The sequence below is a fragment of the Polistes dominula genome, unplaced genomic scaffold (assembly GCF_049000335.1).
Source record: "Polistes dominula isolate Pdom_NZ unplaced genomic scaffold, Pdom_raw_medaka scaffold_35, whole genome shotgun sequence".
NCBI lineage: Eukaryota > Metazoa > Arthropoda > Insecta > Hymenoptera > Vespidae > Polistes > Polistes dominula.
Genome location: NW_028300968.1, coordinates 2914990 through 2932299, shown reverse-complemented (window position 1 = coordinate 2932299; position 17310 = coordinate 2914990). Strand labels below are relative to the sequence as shown.

The following is a 17310-nucleotide window of genomic DNA, read 5'->3' as shown; positions in this document are numbered from 1 at the left end:
AACTTTTCTTAGCGAAATTTCTGTGGTTTCATTAATTAATATTATAATTAATTTGATTTTGTTTAAAAAAAGTGATCACGTTGCTTTCGAAATAATTGATTGAAATATTGATACGTTTGAATTTCGATATTTCGATACAAAATTCGCGCGCAATAGAAAAGGATGAGATACATAACCTATAAAAAACGACTAGAGCGCACCTAGTACAATGGTGTGTGGTTATTACAACAGATCCCGTTTCGCTATGTCAAATGTTACATATTTCTATTAAAAATGTCCCTAATATTAGTAACTAGTAATTTACGCGTGGGCGTTATATTTAGCTGCCCATTTTTAACATTATTTTCTTTGTATGTATAGAAAACATATAGTGCACATATATGAATTTCTCTCAATTAATAAATCACAAAATAACTCACTTAACCACTTTACCTACTTTCCTCAAACGTTGTTGCTACGTAGACGGAAACGGATTAAAATAAGCGCCATAAACTGTCATTTAACCAGCATGTTATAATTTAAGTGGTTAACATTTGAAAAACAATTACAAATAATACGAATGTAATTTATATATTTATTGTAATGTGTAGATATTAATTAAACCGATTGTTTTTTTGCATAAACATTTCCTAAAATGTCAGAGAGTTCGATAATATGGCTCTCTTTAGTTATGTTGGGTGGCTCATATTTGGCCGGTTTTTTACCATTAATTATGAATTTATCGGAGGTAAGATTATTCGTTGAATCAAATTATTTTTATAATCATACCTGAGATCATTTGTAAAATCACTATTAACTTTTGATTGATTGTTATTTTAAAATATACAAAAACCATATATTACAATGAGTTTACTTTTAGGATAAACTGCAATTAGTATCTGTACTTGGAGCTGGGTTACTTGTTGGAACTGCATTGGCTGTAATAATACCAGAAGGTATTAGAGCATTATTTACAACACCTGCTGGCAGCATAGATCATCCACAAAATGATAGTAAGCTTCTATGCAACTTTATTTATTTATTTTGTAGAATATATTCCAATGAAACTTGTAAGGTTACACAAACGTTTTATGTTTGTTATAGGTGACTTACACTTTTTGATAGGAATTAGTTTAGTACTCGGTTTTGTATTTATGCTTTTGGTCGATCAATGTACAAGAAGAGGTGGTGGAAAGGAGAAAAGTTTTACTGCAACCTTAGGCCTAGTTGTTCATGCAGCTGCCGATGGAGTTGCATTGGGTGCTGCAGCAACAACCTCGCAAGCTGATGTAGAAGTCATCGTATTCTTTGCAATTATGTTGCATAAAGTAAGAGCAATACAAATTCTAATAAATTAGATATATACATAATAAAATATTTTGTTTACTACAGGCACCTGCTGCATTTGGCCTAGTATCTTTTTTACTTCACGAAGGAGTGGAAAAAAAGAAAATAGGAAAGCATTTATTAGTATTTTCTCTTTCTGCACCTTGCCTTGCTCTTCTGACATATTTCGGCATTGGAAAAGTAAACAAATTTACTTTTGAATTTTCTTTTTATATATTTTTATGTAAATAAATGAAATTATGTTTTGTATATATTTTAGGAAGGCAAGGAAACCCTCAGTAATGTCAATGCGACAGGATTAGCAATGTTGTTCAGTGCAGGAACATTTCTGTACGTAGCTACTGTACATGTATTACCAGAGTTAATGACCAGAGAGGCTAATTATTCTCGTCTACCAACAACTGAAACTACGACACCAACTGTCTCCGGACTTAAATTTAAAGAAATATTAGTGCTAGTTGTTGGTTCTATTTTACCGTCATTACTTACAACCGGACACCACCATTGACATAGAGCTCATATTTTATACTACACCGGTTCCATTCATTATGCTCATAAATATCATAAATTTTTCTTATTTCATTTTTTGTACAGATAAAAAAGACAAAGATTTTTTAATAGGTGTACGAATAATAAGCACCTTCTGTTGTTAAACGGTATATGTATATAACAGTGCTCAAGTTTAAAAAAATTAATATTAAAAGAAACTCTAGATGCTATTACAAAAAAATATTATTTAAAGATATATAACTGAAAATATTATTATTATTTTATGTTATTGCAATATTATCGTACATCACTGTAATAATTATTTAATTTTTAATCAAAGTTAAATGAACAAAATGAATATTTAATATGGGTTTAGGGTGATAGTCATGAATTTTTAATTTAATTGTTATTTCATTATAAGCAATGCATAAAACAAGGAAATTTTGTATGGTAATCTAGCAGTACCTGGAAAAAGACAATTATACATATGGACATACATTTTTGTTAATAATATTAATTAGTTTCGAATTTTTATGTTGCAGGTGTAGCACTCCAAATTCAACCTTTTGCAAAAAGACACTTTGTGAATGGATAAATTTGACTAGCAAAAAATTGAATTTGGAGTGGATAAAACCTGTATGTATCTTCGATTATAAAAAATAATATAGATTTATTTTATTTTAATTAAATTATTTCTTATATATGTGATAATTTCAATCATGCAATTTAATAGGTGCAATTGAATGATTTTATTTACAACCATTACGAATAATCCATTATATAATATTTTGAAAATCATATTATTGACAACAAACGAAAATATTTTACTGTATTTTAACGCGTGCGATTGTCATCGCATACGGTACATAAGTAAACTAATTGATTAACAAATTATTGTAAACATCTTATTTACTCAGATGATATTTTTTTAAAAAATAAATTATTATTATAAATAACTTTTCTAAATATTAAACGACATTCAATCATATGATGTATCTTTTTTAAAATTAATTATTTTCTAAATCTTTTCATTTTACATTATTGTTAAATTGTAAACTACAAAAATTAGAAATATCTAAATCATATTAGATGGAACATTCAAATGTCCCTAGATTTCCAACGACACAAGTGCCACTTGACGGTGACACTGCGAACTATATACTATTTAAAATATTTCTATAATATAATTTTATTTAATTATTATTTTTATTGTCTCGTATTCGTCGACGTTTTCTCATTAATAATAACAGTGAAATCAAATTATTTATTTAAATGTAATTTATTTGTAATTTAAAAAATTCAAAGTCTTTTTTACATCTGTGATGTACTTAAAAAAAGCATCAAGAATGGAAATACATTAGTGTTGTTTTTTATCAATATAAATGTGCACAGTTTATTTAATGTGTTACTGTAAAATTATAAATTTTATATTTAATTGAAACGTAATCATGTCATTGTTAATTACACAAATTTATAATTAACAATAAGTCACGTGTCTTATTAAAAAATAAATTCTTGGTTACATAACCTATTCATCCAAACTAGTATGCTATTTTATCATTGAATTGATCAACATGAACGGAACGAATGTTTCAATGGATCTTTCAAATGAGAATTTTAATTCATTAAAAGCATGTCAAGAAATTATTCTAAATAGAGCACTAAAACAGGTATAATTTTGAATAATTTTGTTAAAATATTCTAACCTTACTTATACATTGATTTTATGATTGTATTTAATAATTTACAATAATAGGGAATTCAAAGAAATGAAGAACAATTTAAAGTATGGACAGATTATAAGAAGAGACATAAGAAAGTTATAGAAGCGTTGGAAAAATTACCTTTAGAGTTATCAATCAATTGTATGGTACCTATTGGTAAACGAGCATTTATGAAAGGAAAATTGATACACACTAATGAAGTTTTGGCTTGTATTGGAGATGGTTACTTTGTCAAGTATAGTGCTGCTCAAGCAATTGCTCTATGTAATCGTAGAATTCAATGTAAGGATATTTATATTATGTATAGTATTTTATTTATAACATTTATAATAATTCATTTAATTAATTTCAGCTACCGACGAGATGCTCACAAATTTAGAAAAGGAAAGAAATTTATACGAAATGAGACAATTTGTTTGTACGGAGTTGGATGTTTTTGGTAAAAATGAAAAGAAAGATTTAACAGCTTACTGGGATGAGAAAAAATTAGATGATTGGAGAGGTGATTATTTAAAAAAAAATTTAATATTCATTTTTATCTCAAGTAATATTTGTGTATTCATTCATTTGTGTATTTTGTTTATAGTTGAACACAGACGACGGGAAAAGGAGTATCATCAAAAGTTGTCGGAATTAAAGAAAAAAGAAAAAGAAAAGACTGAAATTAAAACTGAAGAAGATCTTTTTAGAAGATTAGACGAGTTAGAACTTCAAGAAGAATTAGCGGATGAAATGAATAGGTTTCTATCTTTCTAATTTACTTTATTATATTAATTAAAAGTTCTATTTTAAATCTTTTAATATTCGACAGATTGGAGGATGAAGATGAAGATTATTATGAGGAAGAAGGTGAAGAATACAATGAATCGGATGAAGAAGGATATGATGAATTCGACGAAGAAGAAGAAGATAATTATGAAGAAATAGAAAAAGAATTGAAAAAATTACGAGAAATTCGAATGAGTAGAAAAATGAACGAACAATCGACGGAATCTAATATTATAAATAATATTGTAAATACAAACAAAGAAATAACTGCAAGTAATGTAACGATAACTGAAAAAGAAGTAGAAGAGAAAACTTTGTTAAAAACTATTGGTGAAATTTCTGATAGTAATTGTAAGAATGAAAAAGAATCAATTGAGAATACTCAACCAAAAATTACGAACGACATAATAAATGAAGAGAAAATCAAAGTAAAGGAAAAGAAAAGAAGAGTATCGTTTGCAGAACCAGATATTTCGATATTCGATGGTAATAAAGAAACAATTTCTATTCAAAATCAAACTAAACAAAGTACAACATCGTCGAATGAGTATCCAAACGATTCTACAAATAATATCGATGATGATGATGATGATGATATTATTAGAATAGAATTTAAACATACGGACAATAATTTCTTTGTACCAGAATCAACAGGAAATGAAATAAAGTCGCCTGGTGATATATATAAAATATTTTCAAAACCAAAATCGATATTGAAAAGATCGCCGAACGATGTAATGCCTTTGCAAAATATTTCTTTACCTACGTATAGTTCAGGTGAAGAAGAAGAAGAAGAAGAAGTAGAAGAAAGTGTAGGCGTTAAACCTTCCGCATATCATTCCGTAAGTAAACATATTTTATTTTTGCAAATTTAATTTATATCATCAAAGAATAATAATAATAATAATAATACTAATATTTATTTTTCATTTTATTAATATTAGATCGTGAAGAATATTAGCGAGAAGGAATTAGCAACGCCGAAGAAAAAGACAGATGAAATTATTACAGAAAAGAAGAAGACAAAATCGGTTAGTAAATTTAAAATGGAACGTTCGTCTTGCGTCAAATAAATGAAAAATAAATATATCGATCTTGAAATAATTGACACCAATCCTCTCTTGTTTCCTTTATTTCATAATTAAACACAAAGATATTAGATAGTAATTCCAGCAGGTTTCAATATAGCTCTCGTGTCATATATTTAAGAACTATAACTTTGATAAGCCTAAATAATTTAAAAGCCCACACATATGATTATAATTTCAAAAGGATAAACATGTTCTCATTTTGAAATACATTTTAAACGAGCAACTTGAAATAGTTTCACGTCCGTTCAACAAGGTCATCGAATTTCTCACCTACTCATTTATTCGACTGGTGTAGCATAAAGGACAAAGGGCTTACGTAATGTAGCACTCGGAATGCAAACGAGTCGAGGAATACCGCGATTAGGAGTACGATTAGTGTAACGATCTTTATCTCCTGACAACGATTAAAAGCTTCGCGAGTTATATGTTCGATTCGTACGTGAGAACCTTGATGTTTATTGAAGAGATTTTATCATTGAAATAAAAATAAAATAATCTCTTTCTTCTACCTTTCCTTTCTTTTTCTTTTTCTTTTTCTCATGAATTTATTGAAATTTTAAGATCAACGATAAGACAAAAGGCTTTTGTCGAATTAATTTCTTGCACAATGCACGTTGCTTCTACGTTGCTCAGAGTTCATTGACGTTAATCCTTTTATGTATCTAGTCGTGTTTATTAAATAGTATCTTTTATTTTTTTTTTTTTGCATTATAATAAAAGACTCCGACGACATTGAACAAGTTTTTGAAAGGATATATATCTTTTCTTTTTTTAAATGAATTTTTTATTTAACATCGCGTAAAAAATATGGCGCGAATAAGTGAGATCGTAAGAGACGTAATTTTTTTAAATAAAAAAAAAAAAAAATAATAAAATAGTAAAATATATTTCCTTCAAACGTATTGAAAATGACAGAAAAAGAGATTCATGTGGTACAAAACGATTAAAATTGTTTACAGTCTCACGTGTATTGTCCCTTATACATAATACGCCCTAATTAGGGCGAGACACAAAGCCACATAGTGGATAGATCATTTTAAAGAGAGAAGATATTCCTCTCCAGGACAATGAGATAATTCAATACTGTGTTGTACTTGTCTCTTGCAGTTAACGTTATAATCAGAACATATGATAAATTATTGAGATACGTTTCATAAGCAGCAGCATCATGGTTGCTGCATAACATCTGCAAAACGTTAAGAAAATTTCGTTACTCGATTGCTACGAGTTTCAATAAAAAAAAGAAAAGAAAAAAAAAATGATAAATCGATCCTTCTTCTTTACAAAGTTCATTGACTTGTATTATAGTATTTGTAACACGAGTACAACAACTAGTCGAATGGAATTAACTCGAATTGGATTTTGTAGAATAATTTCAGTCACGTTGTTGGACTTTTTTTTTTTAAATAAAATCGTTAAGAAAATATGAGCAACATTTTGATTTGTATTCTTCGAAGAAAATCGGACGTAGGATTAGTGTGTTGTCATTTTTCTACAATGTGTATTTGTATATGGGGCATTCCACGTCAAATCGACCACTTTTAACCCCTTTCGATTTTGCTGAAACTTTTTTATCATTTTTAACATATATATATATGTATGATTTGCGAGGTTTGAGGAGGAGAAGGAGGAGGAGGAGGAAGAAGAAAAAGAGTAGTGAGAGAGACAGGAGACATGCGCTCTAGAAGGGGTGCGTTTCCCTTTCTTATTGCAACGGGGATGGGATGAGGGAGGGGTGTATGTAGTAGGGGTTGGAGATCCAGTTTTCATCCCTCAGTTGAACGCCGCGTGCGAGCGTGACACGATGAGAGACCACGGTGGTTCATTTCCTCATACGCATTTTCGTAACTAACATTCCTAAAACTAACGGTCGTCCAATACGATTAATTTTTTTTTCAACCCCCATAAATTCTTTTTTTCATATCCTACTCCTTTACCTCTACCTCACATTTTCTAATTTTTAAATCAGGCGGACAATTTTAAATTTTCACACTGATCGCACCAAACTTTGGTTGACAAAATTAGGGTTGAAACAGAAAAGAAAATATATTTATTTAATATGTAAAATAAGAGGATGCAATTGGAAGAAAATTTATGAATTTTATTATAAATAATATTTGGTTGATTATTTTTCTTTTTTTTTTATTTGTAATATTGATGTAAAACCAAATTACAAACCCCTGTTGTATATTTGTCTCTTCTACATATTTTTTTTAAATAATTATAGATTATTTAATTATCATTTCTTTTTATTATTATTATTATAAAAGAATAGTATATTTAATTATTGAAAATATTAATCGTTGAAAATATAGAAAAAATAACAATAATTTGCATGGATGAATTTCGTTTTGAAAATACTAAATTATCTCAACTTTAATTTATTATTTTTTATTTTTAAATATTTATTTTTGATCTATCCATCTCTCTCTCTCTCTCTCTCTCTCTCTCTTCATTTTATTAATAAATGAACTTTAAAGCAACGATGATCATAAAAAATCAATGAACTATGCGATTGGTAGATCAAACATCACTACTACAACTATCAAAAACAACAGTTTACAACACAACTACTAAACAAATTTGATTTTCCTGAAAAAAAGTATGAATTTTATTTATTTATTTATTTATTAGAAAACTCGGTTAATTCCCCCATAAATATTTTGATTTTGTTTGATTATAATATCTCACAAAAGGAAAGGGGTTTTTTTTTTCTTTCCTGTCTTCCAGGGTGATACGAAAAAGGAAATCAGTCATGTTATCATCGACGTTGTTGTCGTTGACGAGATTGAGAAAGACAGGTACGTTTTTGCGATCATCCAAGTGGAAGGTGCAGTGCCTCGTGACCTTGGAATTTCGTTCCACAAAGGATAAGAAATAAAAAACAACAAAAAAAAGTATAGGAAAATCGTAATATACGATTTACTTTTATATAAGTTTGAACTTCGATTTACTTTCGTAATTTGACATTTCAAAGTTGATCTATGATAAAAACAAATATAATTTGTTGTTTGAAAAATGAATGGTGTGCCAATCGAGAGGTGATGTAACAGTGATGACGTGATTTGTCTTCAGAAAAGAAAAAAAAGGATTTTAGAAAGAAAGAAAGAAAGTTCCTGATGACAGAAAGGAAGAAAATTTAACGATGAGTGTCAGTAAATTTCGTTACGCTTTAGTATTGTTAGCGTTTACGCGCGAATTTTTGTTAATCGATTGTAAATTGGATACAACTACAACTACCACTACAACAACTGAACAATTGGAAATGTCGAAAAAAGATTATCAACTTCTACTCAACGAACAAATCGATAAAAGTTCTGATGAAAAGAAAGAAAGTGTTGTTTTGTTCGTAACGAAAACAACCGATCGTAATAAACGTGATGTTACGACGAAAGAATTTTTATCTAACAAAGATGAAACTGAAAAAGAAATTGAAACGAGTATAGAAAAACCACAAACAACGCAGATAAGACACGGAAGATCGCGTAGTCATTTCGTTCGACAAATCAAATTGGAAGATTTGGAAACTTCATTGAGGATAAGGACCAAAAGGATACAACACCTTTCATCGAATTACAGTGATACAGAAATTGAAAAGAATGAAGATTCCAATTACTCGAGAAGATACGAGTCACGTGATGCTAAAGAAAATATCCTTGAGGAAACAACTAAAAAGGATCGATTGTCTTACGTTGATGATACACCTGAAACATTGACAGAATCAACTGTACATTTGAACGATCTTATTCGTAAAGTATTTCGTCAGCACGCAAACATACCTGCTCATGTAAAGGAAGAAGAAGAAGAAGAAGCTGGGGGAGGATTACTGTTGAATAAATTTCGGAAAAAAAATAAAAATAAAATGAACGATCCTTACGATTCTACCGAGAACACGATCATAGCTTATGGTCGTGTTTTGCATACCTCGGTGAATAACGAAGAATCTTTGAAAGTGAATACCAATGAAAATCAATTCAAAGCATCCGTGTCATTCGAAGAAGAATTTGACAACACTTTGAGTGATCGTAGAATAGTTGGGAATAGTAGTTCGATGAACAAAGACAATGATTATGATGATAACGAAAGTTTTACTACAGACTTTATTGAACCGGATGATAATGATGAAGATGATGACAATGAAGGTGAAGATGTTCTTCCAACGAAACGATATCCAGAGAAGGAATCCGTCCAGGTAGACATTGTAACGAGATTTCTTCGTATTATCGAAAATCAACACTTGTTAGGTGAAAATTGTACAGCAGGTACCGATTTAAATCTCGGTGAAGGTGTTGTTGATCGTTACGCTCAAGAAAGATTTCGATTGGAAGCAAATTTGGCTGTCAATCGTGCTAACATGTTAACCAGATTATGGAAATATGCACCTGATGTTATGTTATCCTCAGAATATCTTCTTCACGCTAGCGTATTATCCATGGTTGAATTTGACGAAGATATATTTGCAGCTGGTAATTGTTACGACAAACTACAATACAAAGATCATTGGCTTTATTGTCCATTTGCTCATCGATTACCAGACCAGGAAGGGGTTTTAGTTAAGGACTTGGCAATCGAGTATAAATACTTGAGCAACAGTAGCGAGTGGTTTTACATTGCTAGGAAGAATGCTGAGAGGGTTATCGCAAGTAACAACACATTTAGTCGAGGTGAGTGTTACAAGTTTAGATCTGTGTTTTGTCCTATTTTTATTTTTATTGGATCAAATAGAATACTTTTATATTTGGTGTCTAGGATTCTAGGAGATTCTAGGGTTATCTTCTATATTTTTATCTTATTTTTCTTTTGACACATACTTATATTATATATGTTAAGTTTTATATATATATATAAATTTGTGTATCTATAAAAATATATTTTTATTTAAAAAAATAATTCGATTTAGAAACAAAGATTAATTTTATTAAATTATATAATATAAATTTATATTTATATTAAATATTAAATTTAAATATTATTTTATATTTATGCTAATATACTAATTTTTTTAATTTAATTTATAATACCAAAAGTATTTGGTAACTATGGTCATATATATAAAATATATTTATATTTAAATAAAATAATACGATTTAGAAATGAAGATTATTAAATTTAAATATTATTTTATATTTATGCTAATACTAATTTTTTATTTATTTAATTTATAATACCAAAAGAGTATTTGGTAACTCTATGGTCATATATATAAAATATATTTATATTTAAATAAAATAATACGATTTAGAAACGAAGATTAATAAATTTAAATATTATTTTATTTATGGTAATACTAATTTTTTTATTTAAATTTATAAAAGTATAATATTTTTTGTTTTCTTTTTTTTTGCCTTGAAATATCGTCATTCGTGTACCAACCACGTTACGATTTTCTATCATAGAGATTTAGTTTTATTTTATATATTTTCTTTTTTTTTTTTTTTTTTAAATTTCGATTAGTTTTTCTCATTCGTTAGACTTTTGCGTGACACATGGCACTCCGTAAAAAAAAGTTAAAAGGATTTATGCGTTGCCACGAGTAGTTCAAAAATTGTTCATTCTCGACCTTTTCGAATTCAATGGAAGGGTGAGAGAAATACGAGAAGAAGAAGAAGAAGGGAATTTTTCGATAATTCATATTACCAACGTAAGTATAAAATATGTCAGGTCGTTATAATTGTCGACAATTAATTTAACAATTAATTCAATTTGAAAATTGTAACGTGCGGCTTTTTGCTAGGCGTTTTCCCACTTGTTAAGTCGTAAATCGTTTTAAATGGCTGTGTTATAAGACAAAATGTATGCTGGATAGTATTATCCGTTATATTCTTCTAATAGTAAAGAGTTCAGATAAAATGTATCATTAATTATATTTATAAAAAAAGAACAAAACAAAATAGGAAGCTTTTAGAAAAAATCCAATTTTTTCCAATCCCCCCCACCCACCCCCCGCATATATTTTCTTCTTTTTCTTTTGAATTCAAGAGTCAAGAATAATCTAAAGCTTAGTATAATATGTCATTTAATTAATCATTTGGTTGAATGAATTATTCATTAACTTTTATTATCATTGGTCAGTTTTGTTAAAATGTCGAAATTAAAAGTAAAGTTTAATTTTAGTAGAAGAAAAAACTTTTAACTAACGTTTATCCATTTGTCTAATTAAAAAATCGAATTTGTTTTAATAATAAGAAAGAAAATTATAAAAAATTTTCAGCTGATATTGCATAATATAATCTGATTTATCGACTTCATTTTTGCTTTATGCAAGATTGTAGAAAACTAAGAAAATGCATACTATTGATTAAATCTTTGTCTTCTATTAAAAGTTACTTTGTCCTTTTGACCTATCAAATCGGTAATTAATATTACAGAAAGTGTAAGAGAGAGAGAGAGAGAGAGAGAGAGAGAGAGAAAGAGAGAGAGAGAGAAAGAGAGAACAGGATTAGTGAGAATCGTGAAAAGAAATCGATATACACAACAGCTTGTTGCGATTATTATCAAATTAATATTAAATAATCAATAATTTAATTGTAATATTTGAATTATGAAACACAAATTTTCATATTAACAATTACGATTGGTAGAACAAAAGGATTGATTTACTGTAAAAAAAAAAAAAAAACATTGTCTTTAAAATAAAATCACATTCAAATTAATAAAATATATGTTAAATATAATAAATAAATTAATTATTTATATTATATTAAATAATAATAATTGAAATATTAATAAATGCATGTTAAAAATATTACATACAATTATATATAATATAAAATAATATAAATTTATTTTATATTAATTACAATAATGTAAAAATATTACATATAATTTTGTATAATAGATGTATACAAAAATATTACATATAACACATAGGGGTGGGGGTTATATGTGTTATATTATTAATTATAATTTTATATTATTTAATATAAATATATTAAATAATAATTTAATATAAATAATTATTAATTCAATAATATATATAATTTAATATAAATATATTAAATAATAATTTAATATAAATAATTATTAATTCAATAATATATATAATTTAATATAAATATATATTATTTTATATTATTTAATATATATATATATATATATATATATATATATATATATATATATATATATATATAAAAATGTAATATAATTAGATATATAATATCTCTTTAATAATTAAATATTATATGTTATATATAATATAATATTATTAGTTATATTATTTAATATAATATTAAATAAATATATATTAAAATTTATTATTATTAATTATTATAAAATATTTCGAATAATTTCCATAAAATTATTTAACTTTGTTTGATTATTATAATAATAATTTCGAATAAAAACAAATAAAAATAATTCTCGTTTTGTTGATAATCATGAAATTCAATTATAAGGAAATAAATATATTTAAGTATTAAAAAAAAATAAAAATTTAAAATATACCAAAAGTTTCTATTTTATCTAATAAAAAGATAAAATAGGTAACACATGAGATATATAACGTTTAACTTCTATCCTGTAAAATCCATATACGATCAAATCTATACTTGTTCTCTCTAGAGTTTATTAAAGGTTGTTTAATCAATGTTCGATCAAACCTAGAGAGAAGAAAGCTTTTAGGAAATCGATAAGGTATATATATATATATTAAATGAAAGAAGAGTATACACAAATTTTGTAATTAATTTCAATCTTAAGGTGTACGAGTGTCTAGAAAAGATCGATTCTATTAATAATAAATAAAAAAAAAAGTTACAGGTGTGGGTAAAAAATGTAATCTTCATCGTCAGATGATACCTTTTCCTTATCAGGATAATAATTACAAATTGAAAAGTTTAAAACTATGATAGTGTTAATGCAATTGTCACACGACTTATAGAAACTCGTATTTCACTTTTAAACTATGCATAATTTTCTACTTCAACTTACTTTTCTTTTTTTCTTTTCTATAGTGTTTATGCACTTTTAAACTATGCACAATTTTCTACTGCATCTCATTCATTTTTTTTTTAATTTTTTTCATTTTTTACGATTTATTTTTCCACTTTCATTTTAGTTCTCTTTTTACGACAACTACATTAATTTTTAAATATTATTTCAATCAAGTAAATTCACACTGGCAAATAAAATATTTCTACGAGTGTTTAATTGTTAATTTATATTTTCCATTGTTTATTGGTTTTGTTAAAACTTCGAATAAATTATTGAATAATATTTGTATAATTATTATTGTCGATTCAATGATTTTATCGAATATCATTTTACAATTATTAATACAATCGAAATAATAACAGACTACAAATTCTTCGTATTGTGATTTATAATTATTATTAACATATTAATCATTTATCAATAATAATTAAATGAATTTGTAAAGCAATAAAAAAAAAAAAAAAAAAGGGGGATGCATCTTTTACTTGAATGTAAGTAATATTTCAGAAATTTCATATATAATATTTTAGAGAGTTTATGGTACTTTCAGATTAATAGCGTTTTGTCTAGCATTATCTCTAGGAGTCGGTTATAGAGACTATGGTTTATTCTATCGGTGGTTTCGTGGTTTTCACTGACAATGAAGTTGAGTATTTTCTCGTTGAAAGTTCACATTTTCTTCCTCGATATTTTGCATGCATATAAATACATATATATGTATATATATATATATATATATATGTGAGATACAAGGTTAGTGTGTTGTATATGTATGTATTGGAATAATTCTAACAACAAGTATGTTCAAAAATAAAAAACTTTGAAATAAAATAATATCGTCGAATTAAATTAAACAATTATTTTACAAACAATCGTAATAACTAATTACGAAGGATTAATTAAAATATAATTAAATAAAAAATATAAATAAAATTATTATATATAATAATAATTATAATATAATTAAATTAATATAATATATATAATAATATAATATAATAAAATTAATATAAATTATTATATTTAATAATATTAATTATATTATATATAATACTATTATTATATTAATATTATATTTATTTTTTTTTGCATATGTTACATTTTTTTAAATATATTTTTTATATATTTTTATATACATACATATAAATTTAAATTTATATATATTAATAATATTTATAATAAGATAATAATAATAATATTTATAATAATATAATAATTAATAATAATATAATAATATAATAATTAATAATAATATAATAAAATTATATATAAATTAATATATATATATATAAATTAATAATAAATAATAAAATTATAATATATATATAACAATAATAATAATAAAATTTAAATATATATAAATTAATAATATTTATAATAATATTATTATTAATAATTAAATAATTTGAAATTAAATTATAACAATTGTTATTTGATAACTTGGTAAAAATATTATTGAAATATTTTAATATAATTATTGATTGTGAGAAGTTTATTATATTCATTTTTATATTAATATTTTATACTTTAATAAATCAAATCCTCTACATATATGTTATATATATAAACGAAAGGATTATTACGTCTATTATTTAAACGCTGATCAGTGCAGGATTTTAAGCCTCTTTTAAGCTCCCTTTTATTCATAAATTTTAATTACCGTATTCCATTTTCAATGGACTCGATTTTCTCTATAATTATGTACTCTTTCATAGGAAATAATTATCAGTACCTTTTACATTAATTAACTCTCTGCCAAAATCTATTTCATTTGTAACAATATATAAATAGAAGATATCATTTATTGTATTTTAGTAAAAGTAATATATCACATGATGAAACTCAATAATTATTTAATAGTAGTATTTATTATAATATTATAGTGAATGAAAATCATATGTGATTAGTATTATATACTTCTCATTATTCTTTTTTACATAAAATTCTTCTTAGATTTTTATTACAAATGAAAATTGTTTGTTCAATTTGTTGTCATCAAATTACACATCAATCTAAAATTTTTTTTTACATTAAACAAAAATATAATATTTCAAAAATATTTGAAAGAAATGATTTCACGGTTTAAAATTATATTTTACGACAGAGTTAATTTATTTTTATTTGTTCGAAATAAAATTCATTAAAAATTGTTTTTTTATATTATTAACAAAATAACAAGTTGAAAATGAAGTTAATAATAAAGTAATAGTAAAGTAATAAAAACAACGGATATGAAAACATTGTTAGGAGTATATACTGTATTATACAGGATATTCTCATGGGATGGTAATTACGAAGGAGACATTCTCCAGGAACGAGGTTCATTCTTGAAGAAGTCTTTTGTTGACTATTATTGCTCCTCACTATAGTATCTAAGTTTCCTACCATCTAATACTAAGCAACAATAATAAGGCTCTTCCTGACAAATCGATTTTATATTAGCCTTAGGTATTATATCACAAGAATTCATACGTGTATTTTTGTTAATTATTACATTGTATTTACAATAAGTTGAGAAAAGAAATTTAAAAGAAATTAGAAAAATATAAATATAATATATATTAATATATATAATAATATATTTGTACTATTTATTTTATATTAAAATTATTATTATTATTATATATATATAATATATGTTAAAAATTAATAATTATAATAATAAATTTATATTATATAATTATTAATATAATATTGTATAATATAATATCTATTATATATATTTATTATAATATATATTAAATATAATTATGTTATATTAATTTTAATATAAAATAAATTGTACAAATATATATATATATAATTATAGTAAAGTCTATTTACATATTATATATATATAATTGACACATAGATAGATAGACACATAGATAGAATTATATATAATACATATACTATATATATTTATACTACAATTATATATATATATATATATATATATATATATATATATATATATATATATATATATGAAATAATTATTTATTACAAAATATGGGCCGTTTTATTTTGAAAGTGGCCTAACTCCATTTTCCAAAAAAATTGAGTTAGCTACTGTAATAGTGACATTTTTACATAATCTTTTAATTCTGAAGCAATTGTTGTTATAAATGTATTTAAAATCATGAATATATTGTAACACGAAAATTTGCTGATCAACAGAATGATGAAAAGTTTATTTTGAAAGTAGCTTATCTCCATTCATCATTTTTTATTTTCCGGTTGCACCTGGTTATTGTACAACTTTATGTTATGTATCAATAAAGCATTTGATTTTGCATATATTCCGAGTAAATACGATAATACTTTATTGTAAATAAAATGAGATAAGAAGACTGTCTACTAACAAAATTATTAGAAGACGCAATTTTTAAAAGGGTAAACAATTCTGATGAAGAATCAATAAACTGCTTAAAAATATGCTTGATGCATTTTTTTCAGAAATAAACTGTATAAAATTTTCTATCAGACATCAATGAATGAGAATGAAAATTTGAAAGTCCTGAATTTATTACCACGTCAAGGTAGACTAAAAAAGTTCAAAAATATTGTATTGACGCCACTATATAAAATATCAGACAAATTACAACAGCAAAATTCAAGGACATAATTGACCTATTACGATATATACCATCGAACATCATGATTTCTTCAAATCCCTTTTACATTCACAAAATGTAGATGAGTTGTAAATTGTTTTGTAGGTTACTTTGTAATTTTGTACATTATGTAGTTAAAAAATGTTTTCAATCGCATAAATTATGTTTCTAAAGTGTTTTAAAGATATGTAAAATAAATTAAGTATTGTTTTGTTCAATTTGAAGCATTTTAAATTACGTTGAATGGAGTTGGGTCTTTTCGAAATTTTATAACAAATCAGATTGTTAATTTTGAAAGTGGCCTATCTCAATTCGTGGTTAGAAAACGCATATTATTCACTTAATAATTGCCACTATTTTAGCAGGAAATATAAATTGAAG

At 25.2% G+C, this 17310-nt stretch overlaps 3 protein-coding genes across 8 annotated transcripts in view; all 3 read left to right on the top strand.

Annotated features, from left to right (window-relative positions):
* The first annotated feature begins 207 nt into the window (after nucleotides 1-207).
* Zip102B (Zinc/iron regulated transporter-related protein 102B) lies at nucleotides 208-2803 on the top strand. The gene is made up of 5 exons (XM_015327892.2): nucleotides 208-727; nucleotides 860-992; nucleotides 1084-1307; nucleotides 1372-1506; nucleotides 1586-2803. Exons 1-5 carry the CDS (start codon nucleotides 635-637, stop codon nucleotides 1832-1834), a joined length of 834 nt encoding a protein of 277 aa, XP_015183378.1. The 5' UTR covers nucleotides 208-634; the 3' UTR covers nucleotides 1835-2803.
* Nucleotides 2804-3010: 207 nt separating this feature from the next.
* Nucleotides 3011-5396, top strand: uri (unconventional prefoldin RPB5 interactor). Its single transcript, XM_015327801.2, has 6 exons — nucleotides 3011-3485; nucleotides 3572-3821; nucleotides 3892-4041; nucleotides 4126-4279; nucleotides 4351-5149; nucleotides 5252-5396. The coding sequence occupies exons 1-6, from the start codon at nucleotides 3390-3392 to the stop codon at nucleotides 5378-5380; spliced, it is 1578 nt and encodes a 525-aa protein (XP_015183287.2). The 5' UTR covers nucleotides 3011-3389; the 3' UTR covers nucleotides 5381-5396.
* Nucleotides 5397-7175: 1779 nt separating this feature from the next.
* Nucleotides 7176-17310, top strand: part of LOC107070049 (metabotropic glycine receptor) — a 146136-nt gene continuing 136001 nt past the window's right edge. The window contains exons 1-3 of one of the 6 annotated variants that reach the window (XM_089173199.1): nucleotides 7203-7242; nucleotides 7921-8000; nucleotides 8129-10062. In XM_089173199.1, the coding sequence (XP_089029325.1) occupies nucleotides 8544-10062 (1519 nt within the window). In that variant the 5' untranslated portion in view covers nucleotides 7203-7242; nucleotides 7921-8000; nucleotides 8129-8543. Of the gene's footprint in view, nucleotides 7243-7653; nucleotides 10063-17310 lie in introns of those variants that run through there. The other 5 variants (XM_015327887.2, XM_089173197.1, XM_089173198.1 and 2 more) reach the window with 5 other exon arrangements.

Coding starts and splice junctions, on each gene's coding strand:
- uri (XM_015327801.2), top strand. CDS start 3,390: ATGAACGGAACGAATGTTTCAATGGATCTTTCAAATGAGAATTTTAAT. Junction 3,486..3,571: donor TAAATAGAGCACTAAAACAG/GTATAATTTTGA, acceptor TTACAATAATAG/GGAATTCAAAGAAATGAAGA. Junction 4,280..4,350: donor TTAGCGGATGAAATGAATAG/GTTTCTATCTTT, acceptor AATATTCGACAG/ATTGGAGGATGAAGATGAAG.
- Zip102B (XM_015327892.2), top strand. CDS start 635: ATGTCAGAGAGTTCGATAATATGGCTCTCTTTAGTTATGTTGGGTGGC. Junction 728..859: donor TAATTATGAATTTATCGGAG/GTAAGATTATTC, acceptor GTTTACTTTTAG/GATAAACTGCAATTAGTATC. Junction 1,507..1,585: donor CATATTTCGGCATTGGAAAA/GTAAACAAATTT, acceptor TATATATTTTAG/GAAGGCAAGGAAACCCTCAG.